This window comes from Furipterus horrens, unplaced genomic scaffold (assembly GCF_987537825.1).
Source record: "Furipterus horrens unplaced genomic scaffold, mFurHor1.1.pri manual_scaffold_5, whole genome shotgun sequence".
Classification (NCBI taxonomy): Eukaryota; Metazoa; Chordata; class Mammalia; order Chiroptera; family Furipteridae; genus Furipterus; species Furipterus horrens.
The window spans coordinates 163,014,320-163,039,638 of record NW_028327175.1 but is presented as its reverse complement, the minus strand read 5'-3'; the positions used below and the strand labels follow the sequence as shown (position 1 = coordinate 163,039,638).

The 25,319-nt window shown below is 39.6% G+C and overlaps 1 protein-coding gene across 1 annotated transcript in view; it reads left to right on the top strand.

The window, feature by feature from the left end:
• The window catches only part of CFAP70 (cilia and flagella associated protein 70), a 120,837-nt gene that overhangs the window by 93,823 nt on the left and 1,695 nt on the right, over positions 1-25,319 (top strand). The window contains 3 exon segments of the mRNA XM_090278202.1: positions 934-1,023; positions 9,328-9,429; positions 25,244-25,291. Of these exon segments, the coding sequence (XP_090134328.1) occupies positions 934-1,023; positions 9,328-9,429; positions 25,244-25,291 (240 nt within the window).

Below are 25,319 nucleotides of genomic sequence, written 5' to 3'. Positions count from 1 at the left end.
TGGGAATGCAAAATGGTACAAGCACTTTGGATGACAGTGGCAATATCTTACAGAACTAAAATCATTGTTACCACACCATGCAATGATTATGCTCCTCAACACTTACCCAAAGGAGTTGAAAACATATCCACACAAAAACTTGCACACAGAAGTTTATAGTGACTTGCTCATAAAGGCCAAAACTTGGAAGCAAACAAAGATGTCATTTAGTAGGTGAATGTGTAAATAATCTGTGGTACCTCCAAGTAATGGAATATTACTCAGGGATAAAAGGAAATAAGCTATCAAGCAATGAAAAAATACAAAGGAATCTTAAATGCATACTACTAAGTAAAAGAAGCCGATCCGAGAGATCTTCATACATACTGCATGATTCTAACTGTATGACATTTTAAAAAAGGCGAAACTATGGAGACAGTAAAAAGATGAGTGGTTTCCAGGGATTGGTGAAGGGGAGTGATGAATATGTGGAGCACAGAGAATTCTTAGGGCAGGAAAAATACTCTGGTGAAGGACACCTGTCATTACAGATTTATTCAAAGCCGTAGAATGTACAACACCAAGAGTGAACCCTAAGGTAAACTATGGACTTTGGGTGATGTTCGTGTAGATTAATCAGTTGTAATGAATGTACCACCACTCTGGTGGGGGAGGTTATGCATGTGTAGGGGCAGGAGGTATATGGGAAATCTCTGAACTTTCCTCTTAATTTTGCTGTGAACCTAAAACTGCTCCCCCACAAGGCAATTAAGTTTTAAGAAAAACATATAACTCAAGAACTTACTTAACTGAGATTGGTCTGGAGTGCAACTGCAGAAGCGCCATGATTATCTTAGTATCTTAGTAATGCACTGTTTGGAGCCTCCAAAAGAATAATAGCGTAGTGGTGTGTGTGTGTGTGTGTGTGTGTGTGTGTATGTTTTTTCCCTACAGTATGAAAAAGCAAAGAAAACCTACCTGCAAGCCTGTAAGAGATCACCTTCATGCCTTACTTGGCTAGGACTGGGAATTGCCTGTTACCGGGTAAGAGGATGAGGGCTTGTGCAAACAACTGAGCTTGATTTCTTGGTCTTTCAAGCACCCTGGCAGTTTTGGATGACAGTGAAGTGGTAATCAGGGTAGTTTTCTCTAATGAAAAGTTGCTCTTCCAAGTTGTTTAGTACACTGAAGTTTAATCTGAAGTAGAAAAATAAAACATTCTTTAAAAATCTGCAAAAAAACTGAACCAGGAAGATACATCATAAAAATTTCATGTTATTTGATACAGAAGCTTATAATTTTGTAATGCTATCTATCAGGGGAAAAAGTGATATGGGATATGAAAATTATTAAAGTAAAGAAATTGATTAATATTTATTAAGCTTTATGCTCTTTCTATATTCAGGAGGAGCTGCTGCAGTTTCTGGTAGACCACCCCTAAAAACTCTTGAGTTACCCTTCCTTTCTTCAAATCTTCGAAAGAGGCATTCATCCTTCTGTTCTTGTCTAATTTTTTCACATGTATTCTTGATTCTATCCCTCTCATTTTCTCCAAATACCTTACTCTCTTAATTTTTTCTTTCTCCATGATTTAAAAATTTAAACTTTCCTTCTCAGGTAGCTCTTTACCCATACTTTCCCCCTTCTTATTAAACAACAATGATAATGACAGCCTTCCTGGTTGTTAACCTTTGAACCAAAAATGTTGTCTATATTTCTTGTCTCCTTTTCCTCATTGTTGTTTTTAAACCATAAGGAAAATATATGTTCAGTATAGAAAATGTGTAAGATACACAATATGAAGAAAACATAAAAGGATCCATAATCCCAGCACTCAGTGGTGACCACTGTTAACATCCGAATGCATTTTTCTCCAGTCTCTTTTTATATATACATGAAAGCAATTGTAAATATATATTTACTGCTTAAATAAGGTGATCATGTAATGTATTATACAAACTGAGACACTTCTGAGAATGAAAAGAGTGCTATTAATAATTACAATAGGACACAGATACTATCCTAAGCCAATCAGGGCATATGATCACTCATACATAAGCCATGTGCTCCTGTTCTACCTTCCCAGAAAGGATGTAAAACATTTGTAGCTGTTTGAAACCTGGCAATACTGTTGAAAGCACAAGAAACTATTCAAATAAATCATGCATCTATTTGTTTTGAATAGTGTTAAAAATATTTTTGTTGAGATAGAAACTTAAAAAAGAAAAAGAAAAAAAGGAAAAAAACTTGAATTAAGTCCAAGTAATCTCTGTCCCCCATCAATGTTTTAGTTAAACTATACCGATGTGTGGATATACCATAATTTACTTGACCAATCACTTATTATTGGACATGTTGTTAGTTTCTACAGTTATACTATTTATTAATAAATAAAGCTGAAATAAACATTCTTGGACATAAATTTCTGTTTAATTTTTATTATTTCCTTAGGATAAATTCTAAAAGAATGTAGAAATATGTTGAAGTATTTAAATTATAGTGTCAACTTGCCCTCTAGAGAGGGTGTATACTGAAATATACTTTTCCAGAAGGTATGAGCCATTTTACTGTTACTTCATCAATAATGAGCATTATCATTTGACAATTTGATAGGTATCTTTTAAAATATTTATCTGCATTTATAGGTGTCTTTTTAAAAATTAAAAAAAAATTTCAATTGAAGTTAACATACAATATTATATATTTGTTTCAGATATACAACATAGTGATTAGACATTTATATAATTTATGGAGAAATAACTCCAATAAATCTAGTACCCATTTGACACCATACATAGTTATTACAATATTATTGACTATGTTCCCTATGCTATATTTTATGTCCCCATGACTATTTTGTAACTACCAATTTGTACTTCTAAAATCCTTTCCCCCTTTTTCCCCATCCCCCACCCCTCCCATCTGGCAAACATCAAAATGTTCTCTGTACTATGAGTTTGTTTTTGTTTTGTTTGTTCATTTATTTTGTTTTTTAGGTTACCCATCAGAGTGAAATCATATGGTATCTGTCTTTCCCTGTCTGGCTTATTTCACTTAGCATAATACCTTCTAGACCCACTCATTTTGTCCCGGATACATATGTACCACTTCTTCTTTGTCCATTCATCTGTTGATGGACACTTAGGTTGCTTGAATTTATTGGGTGACATTGGTTAATAAAATTATATAGGTTTCAAGTGTACAATTCTATTATACAGCATCTGTATATTGTAGTGTGTTCACCACCCAGTCAAGCCTTCTTCTGTCACCATTTATCCCCTTTTACCCTCTTCTACCTGCCCCCACCCCTCTTTCCCTCTGGTAATCACCATACTGTTGTCTGTGTCTGTGAGGGTTTTTATTGACTAAATCCTTCACCCATTTCACCCCTCCTCTCTGACAGTTGTATCTGTGAGTGTTGTTATTTTGTTTATTTTGTTCATTAGATAATACCCCCATTTTTTAAGTTCTTTTTTTCTTTTTGTTTTGATTGGGTGTCTTCTGGTACTTTATCTTCTAAATCACTGATTCTATCCTCTGCTTCATTTGTTCTACTATTGATTCCCTATAATGTAGTCTTCATTTCAATTATTGTAATCTTCATTTCTGACTGGTTCTTTTTATGGTTTCTATCTCCATTTCTATGTTTCCTATCTCTTTGTTGAAGTTCTCAATGGTATTATTGAGCATCCTTGTACCTAGGGTTTTGAACTCTGCATCTGGTAGATTGCTTGTCCTCATTCTGGCCGCCTCACCATTTCTATGTAGTAGCTGCTACATCTCCTGGTCTTGGTAAAGTGGCCTTATGAGTTGGGACCCAATGGTTCAGTCTCCCTGGTTACCTGAGCCAGGTGCTCCAGGTTTGTTCCTTGTGTGGGTTTTATGTGCCCTGTTATTGAAGTTGAGTCTTGATTATTGTTGGCACATCAATCGGAGGATTGACCCTCAGGCTGATTGGCTATGACTACAGTGGAGGAGCTGTTGTGCAGGAGCTTACCCTACAGAGAAGGATTTAATTTAGTGGGGCTTTTTTGCCTGCTAAGTCTCCCTTTTGGGTGTGTCATTTGTGTAGGTGGTTCAGTGGTGCTCTGTTGTGGTCTGAAGCTGGCCACCAGGTGTGTTGGTTCTGGAGCCTCTTGGGAAGGGTTCTGGTGCAGGCCAAATTCAGCCGTTGCCTGTGTCCTGCCCAGGGCCTCTTGATATGAGCTACAAATTGATCCGTTGTTGGTTTCATCTTGTGCTGGGATTTGAGGTGCCTTGGGAGATGCTAAGCTGTGATCTGATGCTGACTGCAGAGGCCAGATGCTGCTTGTTTGGGGTTTGTAAACATTTGAGAGATTTTACGGATGTCTGTAGCATGAGTCAAGGCAGACTATTTGTATGAAAAAGCCACTGGAAGAGGCTTCGGTGGGCTGGAAATTGGGTTGGGTGGAGGTCTTAGGGAATCACCAGGATGGTGTGAAGGCTTTCAACCAGGTTGATGGAGACTCAGATACGACGCTCACCTGCGCATGCAGGCAAGGTGGGGGAGGGTTCAACAAAGGAATAAGAGCCTCTGCCAGCATTTCTGTATGGGAGAAAGCTGCCCCTCCAGCCCTTGCTCTGAAGCCAGAGAGTCCCTCCTTACATATGCCTGGTGCCTTTAAAGCTACTGCCCCAGTGCTGGAGCTCAGAGTTATTGAGTCTGAGTAAGTTCATGCATGGGCCCTTTAAGAGGAATACCTGGGACTCCAGAAGCCCTCAGTCTCACTCAGCCACAATTGCTGCTGGTTTTCACAGCCAGAAGTTATGGGGACTTCTCTTGCCTTCACTGGACCATTGGGCTGGGGAACTTGACATGGGGTTGTACCTTTTGCTCCTCAGGGGAAATCTCTGAAGCTGAAATATCCCTTTCCATTTATAACTGCCACGTGTGGATATGGGACAAGCACAGTCTGCATCTCCACCCCTCCTACTCTTGATGTGGCTTCTTCTGTATATCCTTAGTTATAGGACTTCTGTTCAGTGAGGGTTCAGGTGATTCTCAATGGTGGTTGTTCTGTGGTTTAGATGTAATTTTGATATGATTGTGGGAGGAGGTGTGCACAGTGTTACTTTGTCATTGTGACTGGAAGATCAGTAAGTATCTTAATTTGTATTTTTATCACTAAGGAGGTCAAAATCATGTGATACACGTATTTCTTTACTTGTGAATTACTTGTTCATTTCCCAGGTTTCATTTACACTTCACTTCATTGCAATTAGTTGTATATCTCTTACCACTTTGCTGACACTTATGTGACAGAAGTCCCCTATAACTTACTGATTTGCCAAATGCAATACACACTTAGATAAAGTCTCTGTAGCACTTCACCCTGTTGACTACTGCCTGTTGAAGCCTTCTCTTCCCTTGACTTTCACAACACTGCATTCACAGTGTTTCTCTTCTATGCTTTCCTTTCTGATATCTCATTCTCAGCCTTTTTCACGGGCTCCTAGTCTTTTACCCACCATAATTGTTGGATCTACTCCAGTGTTCTTAACTCCCACTTGTGCCCTACTGAATCCTAGAGCTTCAGTTCATAACACTTTTCAAGTTCTTATCCTTATATCTAACAGTGTAATGGACAGCTCCATTGATGGTTTCCTAGACAGTTAAAAATGTACATATCCAAAATACAATCTAACTTATCTCTGAGGATTCTCATATTCCTTGAACCTATACTTGTTTTCCCTGTGTTGGTGAATGGGAATATAATAATCCCAATCAACCATGCCAGAAACCAAAAAGGCTCTCCTAGTCTACTTCCCCTATTACTCTTTTTTAAAGTATATCTTGATTATGTTATTACAGTAGTTCCAATTTTTCTCCCCTTTGCTCCCCTCTGCCCAGTACCCCGCTTTCCTTCAGCAAACCACCCCCCTTCGTTCATGTCCATGGGTCATGCATATAAATTCTTTGGCTTCACCTTTTCCTATACTGTTCTTAACTTCCCCCTGTCTATTTTGTACCAACTGCTATGCTTCTTAGTCCCTGCACCATATCACCATTTCTCCCCCTTCCCCCTCCCAGCTGATAACCCTCCAAATGATCCCCATGCTTATGCTTCTGTTCCTATTCTGGCTTTCATAGTTGGTTTTTGTTTTTATTTTTTATATTCAGTTGTTGATAGCTGTGAGTTTATTGTCATTTTAGTGTTCATAGTTTTGATCTTCTTTTTCTTAAATCCCTTTGACATTTCATATAATAATGGCTTGGTGATGATGAACTCTTTTAGCTTCACCTTGTCTGGGAAGCACTTCATCTGCCCTTCCATTCTAAATGATAGCTTTGCTGGATAGAGTAGTCCTGGTTGCAGGTTGTCTTTCAGCATATTGAATACTGCCTGCCAGTCCCTTCCTGCCTGCAAAGTGTCCTCTGAGAAATCAGCTGATAGTCCTATAGGCACCCCCGTATAGGCAACTCTCTGCCTCTCTCTTGCTGTCCGCAGGACTCTATCTTTCACCTTTGGCATCTCAATTGATGCGTCTTTGTGTGGTCCCCCAGGGTCCAGCTCACCTGGGACCTTCCATGCTTCCCAGACCTGTATGCCCATCTCCTTCTCAAAATTTGGGAAGTTTTCCTCATTTTTTTTCAATTCTTGCTTCCTCATTCTGCACTGGTTGACAGTGTTTTTCTTCCTTATGTTCCAAATCGTTGATTTAAATCCCGGTTTATTTCCCTTCACCATTGGTTTTGTGTGGATTTTTCTCTGTTTCACTTAGCATAGCCTTCACTTCTTCTCTTATGCATTTGCCATACTCAAGCATATCTGTCAAGGTTGTGAGCATCTTTATCACCAGTGTTTGGAATTCTGCATCTGTTAGGTTGTCTATCTCCTCATCTGTTAGGTTCGCTATCTCCTCGTCGATTAGTTCTCCCACTGGAACCTTGATCCATTCCCCCTTTGGGCCATACTTCTCTGTCTCCTCATTCTGACAGGCTCCTGTGTTTGATGCCTCCATGTCCCAGGTAGAGCTGTCGCTCCAGTTATGTTGTAAGGGGCAGAGGCTTAGGGATTCGTCAGTACAGGGTGACCAGTTTCACCACGTTGTGGTGCTGTATGTGGGGGAGGGGTCGGAGAGGGAACAATGCCTCCTGCCTAGCAGTCACCCCCTTTTCAGGCACCTCTCCCACCCCTGCACTGGACTGGCACCCCTCTAGCTGCTGCCCTGGCCATCATTTCCACAGGGGGTGGGTCTGCAGACACTCCAGGCCCGTGGTGGCCCTTTAAAAAAGCGGACTCTGCTGAGAGACTGGCGGTCCCTGCCTCCACCTCAACCCCTACTGGTCTGTACAGTCAGAAACAATGAGGCTTGATTTTCCCTAGTTTTGGGACCGGGAGCTGCTAGGTCCAGTGAAGAGCTGGGAATGCTCCCCAGGTGTCCCTCCTGACATTAAAACATGTAACTGTGCTTTCTGCTGGCCTGCTGCTGCCACCACACTGCATCCTCTCCGCCCCGGCTCTGCCTCTCCTACCTGTTTGGATGAGTATTTCCTCTTATATCTTTGTTTTCTGGACTTTCATGCAGTTTTATTTTCTGGAATTTCTGGTTCTTTCTAGTTTTGAGGTAGTTGTACATATTCCTTCTTAGTTGTGGAGGGAGACGCAGCGTGTCTGTCTACACCTCCATCTTAGCCGGAAGTCCCCTATTACTCTTAATCTAGTCATCAAATATCCTATTGATATGGTCTGTTAAACATCTCTTGAGTATTTTTTCTCCTCTTCATACTTATTTTTACTGCTCTAATTCAAGCCCCATCCCTTCTTTATCTGCTAGTGTACTCTTCTGTCCTCCCTCAATTCATCTCCCATATTGTTATCAAGTGGTCTTTAAAATATGCCAATACCATGTTATTCCCCTACTTGAACCAGTTAATGACTACCCTTTGTTTCACAATAAAATTCAAATTCCTTTGAATAAATATACAGGGTGGGGCAAAAGTATGTTTACAATTGTGAGTATGCAAAACAGTTTATTCTTTCAGTTATTGTATTATTTTCCATATGAACAACTGTAATCCTACCTTTGTCCCACCCTGTATATGATCTGGTCTCTGCCAAACTCTAACCTTTTCTCTCTCTCTGTCTCTCTCTTGCCCTCCCACTCTCTCCCCTTTCCTTAGCCACACAAGCATAGTTAAGGATTTTCTGAGAATACAATGCTATCTTATGCATTTATATATAATATCCGTTTTATCTGGAATGCCTTTCTTCACCTTGTACAGCTAACCAACTCCTATTTATCTTTCAATATTTACTTTAGCAATGTTTTTTCTCAGAATGTCCTTTAATCTCAGGGTAGAATTATCACCATTTTCCTTTGTTCTTCAACTAGGTAATATATATGCTTTTATTATATATTGGAACTATTTATGTGTTTGAGTTTGTTTCTTTTCTAACATATCTGTCAGTGAAATCTTTGAGGGCAGGGCTTTTATTTTTTTCTCACCAATATCTAATAAACTGCCTGACAGAGAATCCTTAGCACATATATGCTCATTGAATAATGAATCAGTACCTCAGAGACATTTAAAGTGTAGGCCACGGTATGGGCTTTGCTGAAAGGTATTTCTTCATATTGTCCTGGGCCTAGAAATCCATTATTTTCTAAAATAGAAAAAATGAAGAACTACTTTTTTGGGGAAAGGAGTGTTTTGTTTTTTTCTTAGGTTGCCTTTTGGAAGATTTTACAAAGCAAACTCACAGTTTTAGGAAGCAGCAATGATATCCATGTAACCAGAGGTCAGGGAGCACCCTAGAGTCACTGCATATTGTATTGATTGTGCTGTTAATAAATAATTTTAGGGGAAAGGAAGCTTTCTGCATGATAGTATTTTGACAGGCTAATATAACTTTTACCTTAAGACAGGGATTCAGAATTTAAAGAAAAAACTACAATGTATCTGATAGCCCTCTGCATGTGGGGAAATCACTGTATAATGCACACATGACAGTAGATACTTCTGGTTTACAACCCTGGCGCCTGAAGCTCCATGGTTCATGGGCGCCCTGCTGGGACTGCCATAGAGGAAAGAAGGAAGAGAGGGCTATACATTGAGAGCCTAAAAGGCAGGACTCCAGATTCCCCTACCTGGCTTTTTAAGTAGAGCTGTTTTACTTTTAACTGGTTTATACATTGGGCCACCACATAGGATTTTGTTTGAAGAAAAAATTCTGTTGCTAAAAAAAAAAAAAAAGTTGAAAGCTATTAGTATAGGTTACGTACACCAATGTTATTTGGACATAGTATTTTCAGCTAAGCTGACTCCAGCTGGCTTCAGTGAAAACTGTGTTGACTTAACTCACACATCTTCTTTTTGTCAAGCTGGAGGAGATCACGGAGGCAGAGGATGCTCTCTCTGAAGCCAATGCATTGAACAACTGCAGTGCGGAAGTGTGGGCTTATCTGGCTATGGTCAGCCTGAAAGTGAGTGTTTACTATCCTTACACAATGCCTTCTTAGGGCAAAGAGATGAGGAACTAAGTTAAGCAAGAGATAGCGGGATGGCCATTAATGCATGATAGTTGGGGTTTGATCAGGTTCAGATTGGGGCATTATATAAATGAAGGAGGGCCAAATCTAGGAAGCCTCTACTTGAAATGTGCTTAAAAATCATATACTCAGGTATGTTTTTCTGGAAAGGATATTCTAAAAATGGAAGTGAGCCATTTGGGCTTGGTGGTCGTGGGTGAGCAGGAGTGGGATGGGCCAGGACTGACTCCTAGCCAAAGGTTGTAGGTAGGTTAAGTTTCCTGCAACACTTCTGAGCTACTTCCCTGTGGGGATCAGAGCCTGGCCTAGGGTTGGGGTAAGGAATGCTGAGTGGGAAGCTGTGCAAGGGCAGTGACTGACAGTGTGCAGTGGAAGGCAGATTAGACTTGGGGGCAGTGAGCCATTCTTTTTCTATCCCCCCTGGGCACCTCTCCTTACCTGCCTGGGTTCTCATGATTAGGAGCTCAAACCTGGGACTATGGTAAGCATTCCTTGTGTAATCATTTCATTTACACTCTGGATCTACAAAAAATTCCCGGACCATACATATCTTCTGACTTCCCCCTTTGTGTTGTATATATAGCTTAGAAAAGGTATATAAGAATCCAATAATAAAAATAAAGGCAAAGTAGTCTATAAGGGTATAGATATATATGTATTGCCAACAAAAGGACCAATAGATACCTCCAATATACTAAAACAATTTACTCAAAAGATCCTATGTTTTTAAAGTGAACCTAATACAAGGACTTCCAATAAAGATGGAGGCATAGGTAGACATGCCTCACTTCCTTGCACAAGCATAGAAAGAATTACAACCAGACCTCTAAAATAAACAACCAGAACCATCAGAAAATCGAGCTATATGAAAATCTGATAACCAAGGACTTAAAGCAGCCACACTCATCCAAATGGGTAGGCGGGGCGAAGTTGCAGAGAGGTGGTGTGACTCAGACAAGTGGTGGCAGCAGTGGCAGAGGTGGAATGGATGGTCCCACATTCATGTGTGGTGGATAAAAATCAGAAGGGATACTCTGGGAATGATCAATCCCAGCCCCAGGCCAGACCTCACAGCCTAGGATTCCAGCACCAGGAAGATAAACCCCCATTACCTCTGCCTTTAAAAACCAAGGAGGTTGGGGCAGTGAAAGAAACTGCCAGATTTTTATTGCATAAAAGACCTGCATGGTCTTAGAATGTAGGCAAACCCCAGAGTAAGAAAAGGAAGGGTGCTGGTTGCATATGGGAAGTGGGTAAAGTGACTGGAAATGGGGCAAGTACCAGGCAAATCACCAGAAGCCAGGCAGTGGCATTGTCCCCTCTATGAGTCGCCCACCACAAACTGCTGCAAAGCAGTGAAGTTGATGGCCCCTCTCTGGCAATTACATAAGGCTCCGCCCCACACCATTTACAAGTGCCTTTGCTACATGAGCCATGCTACTGAGACAAGGAGATAAAGCAGCTTTACCTAATACACAGCAACAAACACAGGGAGGCTGCCAAATTGAAAAGGCAAAGATATATGGCCTGAATGAAAGAACAGAACAAACCCCCTGAAAAAGAATTAAAGAAATGAAGATAGCCAGCCTATCAAAGGCAGAGTTGAAAACACTGGTGATAAGGATGCTCAGAGAACTCATAAAGTGTGGCAAAAAAATAAGGGAAGAAATGAAGGTTACACACAATGAAATAAAGAAAAAATACAGGGAACCAACAGTGAAGAGAAGGAAGCTGGGTTTCAAATCAATATTTTGGAACTAAAGGAAGAAATAAACATTCAACCAGAACAAAAAGAAGAAGCAAGAATTCAAAAACAAAAACAAAAACCAGGAGAGGCTTAGGAATCTCTGGGAAATCTTTAAATATACCATCATCCAAATCCTAGGGGTGCCAGAAGGAGAAGAGGAAGAACAAGAAATGGAGAAGTCTGAAAAAATAATGAAATAAAACTTCCCTATTTGGTGAAGAAAATAGACATACAAGTCTAGGAAGCATAGAGAGTCCCAAACAGATTGGACCCAAAGAGGACCACACCAAGACACATCATAATTAAAACGCCAAAGGTAAAAGATAAAGAGAGAATCTTAAAAGCAGCAAGAGAAAAGCAGAGAGTTACCAACAAAGAAGTTTCCATAATATTATCAGCTGATTTCTCATTACTTCTATTCAACACTATATTGGAAGTTCCACCGAGGAAGTAACACACACACACACACACACACACACACACACACACACACACAGAAGAAATTGGAGGGAAAAGACTATGAAGGAACCCAAGAAAATATACAGACAAACTGAAAGATGTAATAAGTTTCAGTACTTAAAGTGTAGACAGAAAATAATGATGGCTACTAGTAGGGGGTGGAAGTACAACATCTTATTGTGTACCTTATTATATCCTTTTGATTTTAAATGATGTATATATATTATCTACTCAATAAATATTAACAGAGAGGTGGATTTGGCAAGGATGCTGGATCAAACAGTAATATAAAAACATCAATATTGTGAAAAATCAGATATCATCAGAAACACCAATTTTAAAGTCTAATTTTTAAAAATCCTATTCAAGACCTGTTGGATAGAATTGTAAAACTTTATTGAAGAACATAAAAGAAGATCTAAAAGAAATACCATGTTCATGAACAGAAAGATACAATAACATAAAAATGAAGAATTTCCCCAAATATCTAAAATTCTGCAGCACACCAAAAATAATATTTTTTGCAGATCTTACAAAAATAGGTATAATTTTGATTCATTCACACTGGACAGCTATTATTGTGTTGGCTGTTTTTTTTTTTTTTTTTTAAATTTGTTAATCTAATGGAAAAGAGGTCAGCACCCTTAACTAAATAATCAGGAATTGGATATTTAAAAAATTTTTGCAGCACACTGACTGAAAATCACTGGATTAGATAATAGTATTTATACTAACTTCCTTATTTTGATAATTGTACTGTGATTATGTAAGAGAATGTCCTTGATTTTAGAAAACACATACTGAAGTCTAGATTTGTATCAAGTATACAATTTACTTTTTTTTTTTTTAAATTTTATTTTTTGGTTATTCAATTACAGTTGTCCCATTTTTCCCCCATTGCTCCCCCCTCCCAGCCCATCCCTTCTCCCACAATTATATCCCTCCCTGTTGTCCATGTCCATGAGTCATTCATATACGTTCCTTGACTAGACCCTTCCCTTACTTATCTCCCTTCTCTCCCTCCCCCCTCCCCCCTACTGACTACTATTCTAGTCTTTGCCTATTTAGTTCGTTTGTTTGTGTTGCTCTTTAGTTTCCTGTATTGGGTGATATCATGTGGTATTTTGCTTTCTTTGCCTGGCTTATTTCACTAAGCATAATTCTCTCTAATTCCATCCATGTTGTCGCAAATGGCAGGAGTTCCTTCTTTCTTTCTGCTACATAGTATTCCATTGTGTAGATGTACCACTGTTTTTTGATCCACTCATCCACAGACGGGCACCTAGGCTGTTTCCAGCACTTAGCTATTGTAAACAGGGCTGCTATGAACATAGGGGTGCATAAGTTCTCTTGAATTAGGGCTTCAGGATTTTTCGGGTGTAATCCTAGCAGTGGAATCACTGGTTCAAATGGCAGTTCCATTTTTAGTTTTTTGAGGTAATTCCATACTGTTTTCCATAGTGGCTGCACCAGTCTGCATTCCCACCAACAGTGCAGTAGGGTTCCTGTTTCTCCACATCATCGCCAGCATTTGTTGTTTGTTGATTTGTTGATGATGGCCATTCTGACAGGTGTAAGGTGGTATCTCATTGTGATTTTTATTTGCATCTCTCTGATGGCCAATGATGTTGAGCATTTTTTCATGTGCCTATGGACCTTCTGTATGTCCTCTTCGGAGAAGTGTTTGTTCAGGTCCTTTGCCCATTTTTTAATTGGGTTGTTTGTTTTCTTGATGTTGAGTTGTATAAGCTCTTTATATATTTTGGAGATCAGTCCCCTGTCTGTGATATCATTGGCAAATATGTTTTCCCATATAGTTGGTTTCCTTTTCATCTTGCTGATGTTTTCTTTTGATGAGCAGAAACTTTTTAGTTTGATGTAATCCCATTTATTTATTTTTCCTTTATTTCTCTTGCCTTGGGAGATGTATCCATGAAGATATTGTTACGTGTGATATCTGAAATTTTCCTGCCTATGTTTTCCTCTAGGACTTTTATGGTATCACGGCTTACACTTAAGTCTTTAATCCATCTTGAGTTTATTCTTGTGTGTGGTGTAAGTTGGTGGTCTAGTTTCATTTTTTTGCACGTCCCTGTCCAGTTCTCCCAGCACCATTTGTTAAAGAGGCTCTTCTCACTCCATTTTATGTTCCTTCCTCCTTTATCAAATATTAGTTGACCATAGAGGCCTGGGTTTATTTCTCGGCTTTCAATTCTGTTCCACTGATCTATATGTCCATTCTTATGCCAGTACCAGACTGTTTTGATCACAGTGGCTTTGTAGTATTGTTTGATGTCTGGTATTGTGATTCCTGCTACTTTGTTCTTCTGTTTCAAGATTGCTTTTGCTATTCGGGGTCTTTTTTGGTTCCATATGAATTTTTGGAGTATTTGTTCTAGGTCAGTGAAATATGTCATTGGTATTTTAATAGGGATTACATTGAATTTGTAAATTGCTTTGGGTAGTATGGCCATTTTGATGATGTTGATTCTTCCCATCCAAGAACATGGTATTTGCCTCCATTTATTTGTATCTTCCTTAATTTCTTTCTTCAATGTTGCATAATTTTCAGTGTGCAGGTCTTTTATCTCTTTGGTTAAGTTTATTCCTAGGTACTTTATTTTTCTTGTTGCTATGGTAAATGGTATTTTCTTTTTTGCCTCTGTCTCTGATATTTTATTGTTGGTGTACAGAAATGCCTTAGATTTCTGTATATTTATTTTGTACCCTGCTATTTTGCCAAACTCACTTATTATATCGAGTAGTCTTTTAGTGGATTTTATAGGGTTTTCTAGGTATACTATCATGTCGTCTGCAAATAGTGATAGTTTTATGTCTTCTTTCCCAATTTGGATGCCTTTTATTTTCTTTGTCTTGTCTGATTGCTGTGGCTAGGACTTCCAACACTATGTTGAATAGAAGTGGGGAGAGTGGACAGCCTTGTCTAGTTCCTGATTTCAGGGGGAATGCTTTCAGTTTTTGTCCATTGAGTATGATGTTGGCTTCAGGCTTTTCATATATAGCCCTAATTATGTTAAGGTATGCTCCCTCTATTCCCATTTTGCTGAGTGTTTTCAACATAAATGGGTGTTGTACTTTATCAAACGCTTTTTCTGCATCTATAGATATGATCATGTGATTTTTGTCTTTCATTTTGTTTAGGTGATGTATTATATTTATTGATTTGCGAATATTAAACCATCCTTGCATCCCTGGGATGAATCCCACTTGATCATGGTGTATGATCTTTTTGATGTATTGTTGGATCCTGTTTGCCAAAATTTTATTGAGGATTTTAGCATCTATGTTCATCAGTGATATTGGCCTGTAGTTTTCTTTCTTTGCTGTGTCTTGACCTGGTTTTGGGATTAGGGTAATACTGGCTTCATAGAAAGAGTTTGGGATTTTTCCCTCTTCTTGGATTTTTTGGAATAGTTTGAGGAGGATAGGAGCTAGTTCTTCCCTAAATGTTTTGTAAAATTTGCCTGTGAAGCCATCCGGTCTAGGGCTTTTGTGTGCAGGGAGATTTTTGATTACTGTTTCAATTTCCTTCTTTGTTATTGGTCTGTTGAGACTTTCTACTTCTTCTTGATTCAGTTTTGGAAGGTTATATGTTTCTAGAAATCTGTCCATTTCTACTAGGCTGTCAAATTTCTTGCCATATAGTTGTTTGTAGTAATTTCTTATAATTGTTTGTATTTCTGAGGTATCAGTCGTGATTTCTCCTCTTTCATTTCTGATTTTGTTTATTTGCGTCTTCTCTCTTTTTTTCTTAATGAGCCTGGCTAGAGGCTTGTCAATTTTGTTTATTTTTTCAAAGAACCAACTCCTAGTTTTGTTGATTTTTTGGATTGTTCGTTTAGTTTCTATGTCGTTTAATTCTGCTTTGATCTTGATGATTTCCTTTCTTCTTTTTGCCCTAGGCTTTGTTTGTTGTTGCTGTTCTAGTTCCAGTAGCTTTATGGTTAGGTTTTTTATTTGAGATTCTTCTAGCCTTTTCAGATATGCCTGTATTGCTATGAACTTCCCTCTTAGGACTGCTTTTGCTGTGTCCCATAGGTTTTGGGCTGTTGTGTGTTCATTGTCATTAGTTTCTAGAAATGTCTTGATTTCCTCTTTGATGTCATTATTAACCCATTCGTTATTTAAGAGCGTGTTATTCAATCTCCATGAGTTTGGGTGTCTTTGATTTTTTTCCCTGAGGTTGATTTTTAGTTTCAAGGCATTGTGGTCTGAAAAGATGCTTGATATGATTTCAATTTTCTTGAATTTGTTGAGGCTTGTTTTGTGTCCTATTATGTGGTCTATCTTTGAAAATGTCCCATGTGCCTTTGAAAAGAATGTATATTTTGCTTCTTTGGGGTGAAAAGTTCTATATATATCAGTTAAGTCCATGTGGTTTGGTGTGTTGTTCAATGCCTGTATATCCTTGGTGTTTCTTTGGTTTGATGATCTGTCTATTGTTGATAATGGAGTGTTGAAGTCCCCTACTATGAGTGTGTTGTTGTTGATATCCTTCTTGTGGTCTTCTAGTATTTGCTTTATGTATTTGGGTGCTCCTATGTTGGGTGCATATATGTTTATCAGTGTTATATCTTCTTGATGAATCGTTCCTTTAAGTATTATGAAATGTCCTTCTTTGTCTCTTTTTATTGCCCTTGCTTTGAAATCCGTTTTGTCTGATATGAAGACTGCTACCCCAGCTTTTTTTTCAGGTCCATTTGCTTGAAATATTTTTTTATATCCTTTTACTTTCAGTCTATGTAAATCTTTTGTTTTGAGGTGTGTTTCTTGTAGACAGCAAATATGTGGGTCCTGTTTTCTTATCCATTCCGTTACCCTATGTCTTTTAATGGGAGCATTTAATCCATTTACATTTAACGTTATTATTGACATGCATTTATTCATTTCCCTTTTGTATCTCTGTTCCTCTACTCTTTTTCTGTTTTTTCTCTTCCTTTTTCTTAGAATATTTCCTTTAGCATCTCTTGCAATGCTGGTTTTGTGGAGATGTATTCTTTTAGTCTTCCTTTGTCTGAGAAACTCCTTATTTCACCTTCTATTTTGAATGAGAGCCTTGTTGGGTAGAGTATTCTTGGTTGTAGGCCTTTGTTTTTCATTGCTTGAAATATTTTTGACCATTCCCTTCTGGCTTGTAATGTTTCTGTTGAGAAATCGGTCGATAGCCTTATTGGAGCTCCCTTGTAAGTTATTTGCTGTTTTTCTCTTGCTGCCTTTAGGATTCTCTCTTTGTCTTGGAATGTTGCCATTTCAACTATGATGTGCCTTGGAGTGAGTTTTTGGGGGTTCCTTTTTATTGGAACTCTCAGTGCTTCTTGGACTTGCATACTTTTTCTCTCATCAGGTTCGGAAAATTTTCTGTCACTATTTCTCCTTTCAGTTTTTCAATTCCATGCTCCTTTTCTTCTCCCTCTCTTATTCCTATGATCCTGATATTATTTTTTTTTAATGCTATCCTGTAATTCCCTTACATCTTGTTCATATTTTTTCAATCTTTTTTCATTTTGCTGTATCATTTGAGAATTATTACCTACATTATCCTCTAACTCACTAATCCGATCCTCTGCTTCGTTTAGTCTGCTTTTGACTGATTCTACTGTGTTTTTCAGTTCAGAGATTGCATTCTTCATTTCTTCCTGGTTCTTGTTGATAGTTTCTATGTCTTTTTTTATGCTGGTGTAGTTCTCTGCAAGTTCCCTGTAATTTTCTTGGAGCTGTTGGTAACTTCCTTGTAGGTTGTCATAGTTGTTTTTGAGGTTTTCGAGCATATTGAGCTTCTTCACCACCATAGTTTTGAATTCCATGTCTGACATTTGGGCTATGTCTATTCCATCTACCTCTCTTTCTGGGGATTCCTCTTTTCTTTTCATTGAGAGGTTGTTTCTGCATCTTACCATGTTGGATTCTTCTTGTTTGTTTTTGTTATTTGGATTTGTCTGCCTTGCCTTCCCACCTTTGTGGTATGAGATTTTTAATGGTAGATTTGGGGGTTTCAGTGGTGCAGTCTCTTTGATCTCCTGAGCCTGATGTTCTTGGGGTACCTTTTATATCGTTTGTTTATGCTGTCTGGTTATATTTCAGATTTTTTTGTTAGGATATTCCTTCTGGCTTGTTGATTGAGAGTCACTCTATCCACTTTATCTCGAATTCTTTTGTGGAGATGCTGTTAAAAACATAAACACACAGCCCCAGCAGGAGACCCGTACCCTCAAAAATATCCCCCACCCTCTATCCTGCTATCATCAGCCAACGAGCCAGTATTAATATAAATGTAGAGAGATTAGAGCTTTTATACTATAGGAAGAATAGATAAGAGTTGTTTTAGTGAAGGGAAAATATGATTTTTGAGAGAGGGGATAATAGGTTAATAATAGTTGAGACTGTGCAAGACGGTAGGTAATATTTACGTTGTATGTTAATAACTACAGAAAAAAAGGGGGGAAGAGTGCAGAATATAGTAGGAAAGTGGAATTATATAGTATTGGATTTATATAGTAGTTATAGTCTATTTATTTAGAGTGAAAGGGAGGCTAAACTAGGCCCACAAACAAATAAACAACAATTGAAGAAGAGGGATAAGAAGGAAAGATTATATAAAACAGATTAGAGATATAGTTTGTTTTTTCCTCCTTCCTTCCCCTCCTCCCTCCTCCCCTCCTCTTTCAGGAAGAAAAGAAAAAGGAAAAAGGGAAAAAAAAAAAAAAAAGGAATGTTTTTACTCAGTTCAGCCTTCTTGTGTCGTCTTCTTTTTCTGCGTCTACAGCTGGTCTAATGTGATGGGTCAGAGATTCCTATTCCTTGCAGCAGTGGTGTGTGCGAGGTGGCCGGCAGGGCGCAATGCAAGGCAGCCAAGAGCCCACCTCAGGTCTGCCACGCTGCGCTCTGGGAAAGCAGGCCACGCCGCGCTGTGGGGAAGCTGGCGAGGTGTTTTTTTCACTCAAGCATCAGTGCGCGCCCAAGGCGGCTGGGGTACTAAGCTCAGGCCTGCCGTGCCGCGCTCCTAGAAAGCAGGCCGGGCGCCTTGCTCCAGGAAAGCCCTCCAGGTGTTTTTTTGGCTCGAGCACTGGTGCGTGCCCAAGATGTCCGGGGAACTAAGCTTCCAGCCTGCCGCGCCGCGCTCCGAGAAAGCCGGCCGCGCTGCACTCCTGGAAAGCCCTCGAGATGTTTTTTTGGCTCGAGCACCGGTGGGCGCCCAAGGTATCTGGGGAACTAACCTCGGGCCTGCTGCGCCGTGCTCCGAGAAAGCCGGCCGCGCTGCGCTCCGGGAAAGCCCTGGAGGTGTTTTTTGGCTCGAGTGCTAGTGTGCACCCAAGCGGCTGGGGAGCTAGCCTCAGGCCTGCAGCGCGGTGTTCCGGGAGTTGGTCTTTCGCCTCTTAGGGCAGGGCTGCAGACACTTGTGCTCAGTAGACGTGAGTGTCTGTGAGTCGCTGCTGCCCACTGTTCCCACGTCGCAGCCGCCCACCGTTCCCGCACCTCCTGAGCGGGCACGCGCAGAGCCTGGGCAAGTGCTCTGCGCTACGGATTCCGGCCTGGTACTTTGGCCTGGTGCCCACTGGGCTGGCCAGGGGCGACTGCGCACAGTCTTCTGCGTGTCCAGTGGGCCCTCCCTGCGCCCGTTGGGTCACTGATTTTATGTCTGTTGGCGTGTGTCCGAGGGGCACCTGGACGCGCAGCCCTGCGCACCTGGACCAGTGAATCAGGGCACTACCCTATGCGCGCCCCTGTGACCCAAGGGGAGGGTTGGGGAGTGGATGAGTGCACCACTGCATCTGCGCTCCTCAAGAATGGCCTACCACCCCCAAACTTTCCTCCCCTCTCCATCGTCCACTAGAGAAAAATATGAAGGAGAATTATGTTCTCACTTGCCCAGCAGCACGCTGTCTCCTGTCCTTCAGCGCCAATGCCACTTGGTCGAGTCCCGTCTCTGCCAGCGGGCAGAGATCCACTCTCCTCCCAACTCCTCTCGTGGGTAGCCTGTGGTCGCCAACAAGCCTTTGTGTACTTCCAGCCACAGCTCCGGCAGCCACCCCAGTCAGGAATCCCATTTCGTCCCCTTTTCCTCCGCTATCCTCACTAAACAGGTTGTTCCCAGATGGATTTTCTCTAATCCAGCAGTGCCTTGGCTCGACTCCTGCCAGTATCCAGCTGCTCACTGAGATGTTCTGTCTGCAGTTAGCCCAAACTGCAGACGGGTCTCGGGAGCCTGAAACCACAGCCTCTCCTCACTCCTTCGCCATCTTCCCTCTCTCTACAATTTACTTTCAAGTGGTTAAAATATATATGTGTGTGTGTGTGTGTGTGTGTGTGTTTGTGTGTGTGTGTGTGTGCTTGTGCATGTACAGAGAGGAGAAAACTATTCTTATAACTTTTACTTACTCTGGAATTATATCAAAAAAATTTGAAAGACCATTCCTTAAGGTGATGCATATTAATACCATACTACATACCCACCAGAATGCCTTAAATAAAAAAAAAAAATACCAACAATACCAAGTATTTACAAGGATGGGAAGAAACTGAAACCTTCACACATTGCTGGTGGGGTTGCAGATTAGTGCCACCACCTTGGAAACAGTTTGGCAGATTCTTAAAAAGTTAAACATATACTTAGCATATATTTCAGCAATTTCACTTCTTGGTACTAGTCAAGAAAAGTGAAAACCTATGTCTGCACAAAGATTTTCCTATTTCATTGCAGCATTTAATAATAGCCAAAGACTGGAAACATTCTAAGGGTCCATCAGGAAATGGATAAACAAAATGTGGAATATTTACACAGTGGAGTACTACTCAGCAATAAAAATGAAAATTTTATTCATGTAGTAATATGAAAATTATGCTAAGTGAACGAAGCAAGGCACAGAATATTATATTTTATACGGTTCTATTTACTTGAAATTAGGAAAACTATAGAGACAAAAATAGATCAATGGTTCTCTAGAGCCAAAGGTAGGAATGGAGATTGACAGCAAACAGGCATGAAGAAACCTTACTGGACTAACAAAAGTCTTCTGAAACTGGATTGTGGTGATGGTTGTACATTGAACCTTAAACATTTTGAATTTGTGATATGTAAATTAATCTCAATAAAGTTATTTTTTTAAAGATTATATATTTCCCTCCAAAAGAGGACCATATGGAGTATTTAATAAATTGTGTTGCAGTAACTATCTATATGAAAAAAATTAGTTATTTCATGACACACACACACTCAAATTCCAGCTAGTTTAAAGACCTAAATCTTAATCTCAAAACTTTAGACTGTTTAGAAGAAAATATAGAGAATACCTCCAGGTCCTCAGGGTACACAGGTTTCTTATGTCTATAAAAGTACAAAGCAAAAATAACATATCAATAAATTAACTGGAAATTCATGTATAACAAAAGATACTGAAATAAAGCTTAAGGACTTTCTTCATTATAGATACTTTCAGCATTTATAACTAAGAAAGGATTAGTATCCAGATTATATAGATAACTACTACAGTAAGAAAAAAAACCCTAGACAGATGGAGGCCTAGACAGACATGTTGGGTCTACCTCCACAACTAAGAAGGAATACAACTACCTCAAAACTACAGACAACCAGAAGTTCCAGAAAATCAAGCTACATGGAAGTCCAACAAACAAAGATATAAGGAAGAAATACTTATCTAGACAGGTAGGAGGGGTGGAGCCAGGGCGGAGAGGATGTGGTGTGGTGGTGGCAGCAGCAGGCCAGGGAAAAGCACAGTCACACGTTTTTAAAAAGTCGAGAGGGCCACCTGGGGAGCGATCCCAGCACCAGACCAGACTGCACAGCTCACAGTTCTAGCACTGGGGGAAATAAAGCCTCAATCTTCTGACTGTGCAACCCAGTTGGGGTTGGGGCGGAGGAAGAAACTGCTGGTCTCTCAACAGAGTCTGCTCGTTTAAAGGGCCCCCACAGTCCTAGAACATCTGCAGACCTGCCCACTCTGGGAACAACAGCCAGGGCAGCAGCTAGAGAGGTACCAGTTCCATACAGAAGTGGGAGAAGTGCCTAGAAAAGGGGCAAGTGCTGAGAAAGCAGTATTGTTCCCTCTCAGACCCTTCCCCCACACACAACACCACAATGTGGTGAAATGAGTTGCCCTGTACTGACAAATACCTAAGGCTCCGCCCCCTACAACATAACAGGTGCAACAGCTCTACCTAAGACATGGAGACAAACAAATACAGGAGCCTGTCAAGATGAGGAGACAGAGAGTTATGGCCCAAAAGGGGGAACAGATCAAGGTTCCAGTGGGAGAACTAAGCGACAAGGAGATAGCCAACCCCACAGATGAGGAGATAGCCAACCTAACAGTTGTAGAGTTCAAAACACTGGTGATAAAGATGCTCACAGGCTTGACAGATATGCTTAAGTACGGAAAACGCGTAAGGGAAGAAGTGAAGGCTATGCTAAATAAAATGAAGGAAAATCCACACAAAACCGATGGTGAAGGGAAGGAAACTAGGGTTCAAATCAATGATTTGGAACATAAGGATGAAAAAACTAGTCAACCAGTAGAGAATGAGGAAACAAGAATTGAAAATAATGAAGAGAGGCTTAGGAACCTCTGGGACAACTTTAAACATGCCAACATCTGAAGAACCATAGTGGTGCCAGAAGAAGAGGAACAACAAGAAATTGAAAGCGTATGTGAGAAAATAATTAAGGAAAACTCCCCAAATTTGGTGAAGGAAATAGACATATAAGTCCAGGAAACACAGAGTCCCAAAGAAGCTAGACCCAAAAAGATCCACACCAAGACACATCATAATTAAAATACCAAAGGTTAAAGATAAAGAGAGAATCTTAAAAGCAGCAAGAGAAAAGCAGAGAGTTACCTACAAAGGGGTACCTATAAAACCATCAGCTGACTTCTCAAAATAAACTTTGCAGGCAAGAAGGGACTGGCAAGAAGTACTCAATGTGATGAAAAGCAAGAACCTACAACCAAGATTACTCTTTCCAGCAAAACTATCATTTAGAATGGAAGGGCAGATGAAGTGCTTCCCATACAAGGTAAGGCTAAAAGAGTTCATCATCACCAAGCCATTATTATATGAAATGTTAAAGGGACTTATTTAAGAAAGAGAAGATCAAAACTATGAACACTAAAATGACAACAAACTCACAACTATCAACAACTGAATCTAAAATATAAAAACAAAATCCAACTAAGCAAACCAGAATAGGAACAGAATCATAGGTATGGGGACCATTTGAAGGGTTATCAGCTGGGAGGGGGAAGGGGAAGAAATGGAGAAATGGTGCAGGGATTAAGAAACATAATTGGTTGGTACAAAACAGACAGGGAAAGTTAAGAATAGTACTGGAAAGGGTGAAGCCAAAGAACTTATATGCACAACCCATGGACATGAACTAAGAGGGGGATGGGATTGCTGGGGGAGCGGGTTACTAAGTGGAGGGGAGCAAAGGGGAAAAACATTGGGACTACAGTAACAACAAAATCAATAAAATACACTTTAAAAAAAAGAAAAGAAAAATGCTCACAGGACCCATCAGTATATGAGCAGACAAACTGTGGTACATTTACACAATGGAATACTACTTGATCATATTTAAAAAAAAAGAAAAGGAAATCTTAACCTTTGCAATAGCATGGATGGACCTGTAAAGTGTTATCATAAGTGAAATAAGCCAGATAGAGAAAGACAAATACCATATGATTGGACTCATGTAGAATCTAATGAACATAACAAACTAATAAGCAAAATAGAGATAGACACATAGCAAACTGACAGCTGTCTGGGGTTATGGAGTCTAGGGGTCTGAGTGGTGGGATTGAGAAAAAAAAAGAGAGAAAACTCATGAACATAAACACAAACAACGGTGTGGGGATTGCTGGGAGGTGGGATGGAATCGGGGGTAGAGGGAGGTATTGGGGGAATAAATGATGATGGAAGGAAACTTGACTTGGAATGGTGAACACACAACACAGTGTACAGATGATATATTGTGGAATCGCGCACCTGGAACCATATAATTTTGTTTACCTGTGTCACCCCAATAAATTTTTAAAAAGGGTAAAAAGAAAAAAGACAGCAAGCTTTCTTTCCTGACCACAGCCACCTCTGGCCAAAAAAGAGAGAGAAAGAAAAATGGTCACAGGATAGAAAAAGACAATTTCCTAAAGGGGAAACTGTAAAAGTCTATAAGTGTATGAAAAGTTCTGCCCAGTAATAATTAAAATGTAATTTAAAATAACGATTGACAGAAATTTACACCAATCAGGTTGGCAAAAATTGGTCTGATACTTAACATTGATAAGGATTCTCATAATTGTTAGTAGATAGATGTAAATAGACATAACTAAAGTGCAATATGGCTTTATGTAGTCACATACATACCTACTACTTAGCAATTTTATATTTAGGTACATTGCTAGGAAAAATGCCAGAAGACATATATAAGGATGTTTACTGCAGCATTTTCTTATAATGAAAAAAAAATTGTCATTCTTTTTCAAAATTGTTTTGGTTATTCTGGATACTCATTTAATTTGGGCCTCTGCCTCCTTATGGTAGAAATATAGCAAAGGTAATAGTGATAGGAAAGAAAGGCGTACTGGGAAATGCCCATGAAGTTAATGAACTTTAGGTGGGAAAACTACAAAGTGTAGATATAGGAAAGATTTTTGGGCAATAAAAATTTTGTGAACTAGTAAAAATTTACCATGGACTATCACTAATCAGGAAATTGGACTAGATATTCTGTAAGTTCCCTTCTAGTCCGAACATTCTGTGGATCTCTTATTTATATATTTAAGTTTTCCCGAGTGACTTTGCATACTCTAATTTGTTATGCACCAACTTGTGAAGTATAATAGTGAATTTATATTATTCTCATTTAACTCCTTCATGCAAGAATAACTGGGAATAGTGTTCTCATCTCATATCCAGATCTGCATGGAAGTAATTTCTGTATCTCTTTTCTAACACACAGAGGCAGGATAAAGTTAAAAACTTAAGACTGTGATGCCAGACTGCGTTATTTTAAAATCTAGTTTCTCCACTTATTAGCTTCATAACTCTTGCAAGTTATCTTCTCTGTGCCTAGATTTTTCTATCTGTAAACTGAGAATTATAAATAGTTATCTCCTAGAGTTATTTTTAGGATCAAGATGAAAGTATGTGAAGCGCTTAAAACAATGTAAACAAATTAAACCACAAAGTAAGCACTATATGAGTGTTAGTTATCATTAATAGAATGGCTTCAATCCTGAGAGGAACAAAGGACCCTGTGGTGTTTTCAGAAAAGAGAGAGGAGAGAAGAGGAGAGGAGAGGAGAGGAGAGGAGAGAGAGACCAAGTTATTTTTAAGCTTTTTGAAAGGAAGAAGCTATTTTCCTGCTTCACCATTGAATTCACAGGTTCTTAACTAAGCAGGTATGGAATCCTCTGCTTTAGGTAGAAGTTTATTTTGACAATGGACTTCCCACGTAATGTTTATGCTATATCACCATCACCAGCTGCTACTCTTTTTTTTTTTCAGGCTGGACGGCAGCTGGAAGCTGAGCAAGCTTACAAGTACACGGTGAAGGTATGATGCAGATGCCTCTGCTGTTTGC